Source organism: Pomacea canaliculata, linkage group LG3 (genome assembly GCF_003073045.1).
Source record: "Pomacea canaliculata isolate SZHN2017 linkage group LG3, ASM307304v1, whole genome shotgun sequence".
Classification (NCBI taxonomy): Eukaryota; Metazoa; Mollusca; class Gastropoda; order Architaenioglossa; family Ampullariidae; genus Pomacea; species Pomacea canaliculata.
In genome coordinates this window covers 20619510-20625509 of record NC_037592.1, presented here as the reverse complement: position 1 = coordinate 20625509, position 6000 = coordinate 20619510, and the positions used below count along the sequence as shown (strand labels likewise).

The 6000-nt window shown below is 48.6% G+C and overlaps 1 protein-coding gene across 2 annotated transcripts in view; it reads left to right on the top strand.

The window, feature by feature from the left end:
• The first annotated feature begins 3319 nt into the window (after positions 1 to 3319).
• Positions 3320 to 6000, top strand: part of LOC112559099 (dachshund homolog 1-like) — a 90899-nt gene continuing 88218 nt past the window's right edge. For both annotated transcript variants that reach the window (XM_025230024.1, XM_025230026.1), the window contains exon 1: positions 3320 to 4568. In XM_025230024.1, coding sequence (XP_025085809.1) covers positions 4033 to 4568 — 536 coding nt within the window. In that variant the 5' untranslated portion in view covers positions 3320 to 4032. The remainder of the gene's footprint in view (positions 4569 to 6000) is intronic.

The following is a 6000-nucleotide window of genomic DNA, read 5'->3' as shown; positions in this document are numbered from 1 at the left end:
AGGTTAACTGATCGCACACGATTCCTCCACTCCTTTTACTTTACTCCTTCCTTCTCTATTAATCTTTCTTTTCCTTCCTCCCCCTTCCATTTTTTTGCTTTTGTTTAAAGAGGTTTGCCAATCTCTCCTTCCGTCTTGTTTTTTGTTTGTTTATTTTTTTCCATGAGCGCGCGTTCGTGCGTGCGTGCGAGCGTGTGTGTGTGTGAAATTTTCTCCGTCTTTCAACCCTTTCAACTATCCTTCATCTATGCCCGTGGCTGTGATTGTGCGACTAAACGTGACTGAGACAGTCTGTGACCATGATTGTGTGACTGGCTGAGTGTATAACCGTGATAGTCTTTAACTGTCATTGTGTGACTGTGACAGTGACTATGCGTAATGGTGTGTCACTGATTCTCTCTCTCTCTCTGCCAGTCTGTCTTTATTCATTCGCCCACCCCTCCCTTACTCTATTCAGCTACTGTGCTGCAGTCTTGCCCAGCCTGTCGCGCTGTCGTCAGTATAAAATATACAAAAATATACAAAATAAAATAAAGCAGGAGAGGCAGTGACGCAGTCTGTCCTCTGGGACTGGAGTGTCCAGATTGTCGACATTGGGAAGGAACCGACATTAAAGCGAGATCACTTTAGAATCGTTTGGAGGTGTGGAAGTGGATTTCTCCAGTTTGCTTCATTTCAATGCTGGTGTTGACAAAGACCTGTGTATGTGTCTGTGGCCAGCCTGGAGCACTCTCACGGGCGCCAGACACGCTTTGTCACTCGGGCACGTGCAGCTGATTGACATGCACAAACGCCCGAGATTTCCGTCGTCACACAAGGCTCCCGCAGTGAGTGGCTGTGTGATGCGTTTCACACAAAAGATTCCGAATGGAAAGAAATGGATGGAAATGGTACAGGCAGCACTCGAGAAAGTGGAAACAATCACCAAACGCAATGAGAGCACAAAGCTTTGAGGACCTGACCTTTCTGAGGTCGGTCAGAGCTGGACAGAGAGGGTGGTGAAGGACAAAGGCGAGAAGAGAGAGAGAAAAAGAGGCAGTGACGTAACAGTACACTGACCAGTTTATTTATAACTTCTTAGGAAACGGTTTGAAGAAGATTGGGACATTTCTCGTCCATCATCAACATCTGGTTTGTGTTTCTTCCGTGCGAAGACACGGTCGTGGGCATAGTAGATACCTGTGCGATACCGTGAGAGTCATGAGACGTAGCGGTGAGACAATAATGTGACGTAGTTTGAGTAGATGTATGTCACTTTCTGCATCTGAAATGTTGGAATTGTTTTCTGATACTTCAGCTTGACAAAGGTGCTTTCTAGCATGAGACTGAGATAGCACAATGGCTGTGAGATACAACAAGTTGAGATAGCGTCACTACCATGGCCGTTAGAATTCTTGTAAAACGACCCTCCATGCATCCTTTGACTAAGTAAAGTAACGTGTCTTAAATTTTATTTTATTTGGTATGTGGCTGTAGGTCTGTGCTGTGAACTTTGTGCATTCCAGTGCAGAGTACTCAGCGTGAAAATTATTGTCAAAGTTTTGGAGTACTTAGTATTCAAGCCGTTGACGATCACACACAAGCGGGCTAGAACTACGACAAGTGCTCATCTCCTCTCCCTTGCTGTCTTAGCTTCCAGAACCCTCTAAGCCAGTCTAAGGACTCAGGTACCCATTCCCGCCAACTGGTCGACTGAGGGAAGTTTGATGCTCTACGGGTATCGAACCAATGAGCCTCTCAGTTCGGACATAGTTCTTTGCTTGATGTGGTTCTTGTTTGTATTTTTTCTTATGTTAGGTTAATTTATTTCTATGTAAGCCTTTAGAGGGAAGGAAAGCAAGAGAGGGAAAACAGGAAATAAAAGCAAAGCGTTTAAATATACACAGGCAGGAGGACCGCTGGCCCACGTGATGCTCTTGCGTATACGTCATGTGAGAGAAAGAGGGACGTGAGACAAGGACGAAATGCGTGCGCCTCCTCGCGCGTGTCGATCATGCAATCGTAAGATTCTTGTTCTCACTTTTCATTCCATTCCATCGGCCCAGACATGTCAGTGCACCTCACAGCTGCAGATATGCTTGCTCCCCAACATTGCAAGCACGTGCTGAAGATCGGACAGCAAGAGCGAGAATTGAAGTTCAAAGATGTCATCGCTCTTCTTCTCGAGATGTTCAAGACAATCACAGCGATGAGCACAACATCCACAGGCTTCCAGTGACATGCCAGCATCCGCCATGACGGTAGGTGTAGCCGCTGCACCTCGCTAGTTAGCTCCCTTCACAGACAGCGTCACTGCTACTTAGCTCCCTTCACAGTTAGCTTCTTCTACTGACAGCCTCACTGCTAGTTAGCTCCCTTTATAGACGGAATCGCTGCTAATTAGCTCCCTTTATAGTTAGCTTCTACTAACACCCTCACTGCTAGTTAGCTCCCTTCACAGACATCCTCACTGCTAGTTAGCTCCCTTCATAGTAAGCTTCTTCTACTGACAGCCTCACTGCTAGTTGGCTCCCTTCACAGACAGAATTGCTGCTAGTTAGCTCCCTTCATAGTTAGCTTCTTCTACTGACTGCCTCACTGCTAGTAGCTCCCTTCACAGTTAGCTTCTTCTACAGACAGCACTCATTGTTAGTTAGCTCCCTTCACAGTTAGCTTCTACTGACAGCCTCACTGTAGTTAGCTCCCTTCATAGTAAGCTTCTACTGACAGCCTCACTGCTAGTTAGCTCTCTCCACAGACAGTCTCATCTCTCCACCCTGGACCAGTCATCTGCAGGACCACAGAGCCTAAAGTCACTGGCAGCACCATACAAGACAGCGTCGACCACCAGTCACCTGTATGATAATGGTGTCATCAGTCACAGTAGTCAGCCCCACGGGTCCTGTACACCCTCCGCTGCACGCACTCCTGTTACCGGTACCCGGAGTCAGGAGCACAACAACATCTTTGTCCACAGTTTCCAGAACTCGTGATCATCGTCCGCTGACATTTGCGGGCAGGAGTCGCCATGGCTACAATCGCGACGACGGCGATGTAGGCCTACTAAGCAACAGGTTGTAACGCAGTGACGATGAGTACACCAATTGTCATGCGACGTCGTCCGCACCGTCGTCCAATGTAACCTGCCTGCTCGCTGACTGACGTGTCCGTCCCACTGGCACTGGCAGACGCCTGCGGCAAATCGCGGCCGACAGACGCCACTGCGCCATCACGCGGGGCGGGGCTGACAAGGGGGCGGGTGTTCACGTCGGTAAGACGGCGCTGCCGATTGGTGGGAGAACGCGCGCTGGGCGGACCTGGCGGTAATGACAGGCGGGCGCTGGGCAAGCGACAGAAACAGAGCGCAAGGGGAATGTGTGTGTATGTGCGTGTGTGTGGGGGGAACATGCGAGAGAAGGAGTGAAGGAGTGGAGTGGCCCTTCCCCCAGGATAACTACAAATGTGTTTATCTCACAAAAATCTCGTCTCCTCTTGCACATTCGAATGAAAGACTGGGCTGTAGGGTGGCGCAGGAATCATTTCATTCCGTTTGGCGTTGCGACTGCGCGCGCGACCGTGGACCCGCGGCCACAACAGTTGCTGTACCTGAGGCTGGTCGGCCACTTGACTACAGCTGTGAACACTGTGAACACTGACTTCAAGTCCAACTGCTTTGTATGTCGGGGGGAGCTGAGAGACTGTGGAGTGCCCAAGGTGTAGCTGACTCCGGGAGTTAGCGGCAACGGTTCTAAGATCAAACGGCGCATTGCGTGGGGGGGTCAGGGGATCTCAACGGCTAGAAGTGTGTGACGTCATCATGGACTCATCGCCAACCCAGGTATTACGAGAGCCGCTTCATTCGGCAACCCAGAGCCACAGCCCTACCCCAGGTACCGCACCTCTCAATACCAGCGTCAGCAGCAGCAGCGGCGGCGGTGCGGCAGCAGCAACAACAGAGACAGCATCAGCGCCAGCATCAACGTTGGTGTCAGCAGCAGCCTGCTCGGCTGTGGACCCTTGGGAAGTAGCACCACCACCACCGCCAGCAACAACATGAACGTTGGTGTCAGCAGCAACGGTTTAAGTCTCCTGACACACGGACCATCCGCACTGGCTGCTCACGCGGCTCACGCTGCCGCCGTTGCAGCCGCACATGCGCACAGCCAAGCCATGCTGAGTGCCGCTCACGGTCATCCAGGCCACCCGAACCCCCTGAACCTCATCAGCAAGGGCCTGGGGGTCAAACCCCCGGGGTCCTACAGTTCCCCGCCTCCTATGACCTGCCACCAGGAGAACAACGTGTGCAAGGTGATTGAATACCGGGGCACCAAGGTGGCGGCCTTCATGGTGGATGGCCGCGAGCTCATCTGCCTGCCGCAAGCCTTTGACTGCTTCCTGAAGCACCTGGTGGGCGGCCTGCACACCGTGTACACCAAGCTGAAGCGCCTGGACATCACACCCGTAGTGTGTAACGTGGAGCAGGTGCGCATCCTTCGTGGACTGGGCGCTATACAGCCAGGTGTGAACAGGTGTAAACTCATCTCTTGCAAGGAGTTTGACATTCTTTACGACGATTGCACGAACTCCAGGTAAGTGGTTATATTATTCCCATCCTTCATCGTCTGTGCTAAATTTAACCATGTAATCTAATGAGTCAATTCTTTATATGCACTCCCTTTATATCATAAACTTTTATAATTAATAGACACTCCCTTGATATCAAGGTTTAAACATACTAAAGCAGCATTCGTACACATACATGGGCGTGCACACGCACGCACGCATCCACCTACACACAAACTAACACACGGGCATGTCTATTTTGCGCCTGTCAAACAGTAGACACATACAACACTAATAAGAACAGTATACTTTTTATATTTGTGCGTATTTCTGATACGGAAAAGCTGTCCACAGGACTGATTTCAAATTGTCTTCTTCACACTGTTTCCAAACCGTGTGTGCTGACTATATTTGTTGTCAAGGTGACGTGTCTTTGTTGGGTCATACAATCGCCACATTGTTTTGAGCCTGCCAGGCTGTTCACGATGGAAAGATGGAATAATTTTAGAAAAGATTTTTTTCTTTTTTTTATTCTTCAGCCTAATATTACTCCGTGTATTTTTCTCCTATCTCTGTTGTACCGGATGTACAGAACAGCCCAAGTAATTCTAGAACAGACTCTGCTTTCTTCTAGAATTATTTAAAGACAATATCACATCTAAACACACTGACAAACAGAACAACACACTGAGAAAAATCAGACTACAGCAAGTGAGGTAGATGTGCTTGGCCAGGATTAATTTCTTTGTCTCGGCATGTTCAATTCCATGGAGGAGATGAGTGAGAAATTAGAAAGGGACTTGGTGGGATGTTGGTGGAACTGTAGTTGAAACTTCCGGCGGGAACTTGACTGTTGAACATGAAGGTCTGTTCACGCGGTCACGCTCACCTGTTGTGTCCGAGCGCTGTACGACACTCGGTAGTCCTGCTGTCACCTCACCTCACCGTTTTTATTTATCATGTCACGGAGCCGAAAACTGCGCTGGTTTTGTTTAATTGTTTCAAATATTCTTTCTCCAGTCCAATACATTAGATGCCCCACAGGCGTTGAATCCCCGCCCCGCACAAACACCTGACACAAAGGAAGCCGCAGTTTTACCTTTAGTTACTACTTCCATTGGAGTAAAATTAAAACTGCAACCAGAGAGAAGCAGAACTAACAAATTAAGTGTGATTTTTTGAAAAAAAAAGTATAAATTGTTTGGATCACTTTAAAAATGTTTAGAAGCGTTATCCTGTCTATCAGATAAAGAATAAAGTAATTTGATTTTCAAGTCACTGGAGACAGATCAGAGGTCAAATAAAAAGCCATGCTGTCGCATGATGTTACAAACAGGCGCGTGCAGGTGAACATCAGATGCACCGTCAGCTTGTCATCATGTCCACGTCAGTACCGTTAGTGACCAGCACAACTGTTAAAATAACCAGTATAAGTATTGTAGTAGGTAGCACAACTAC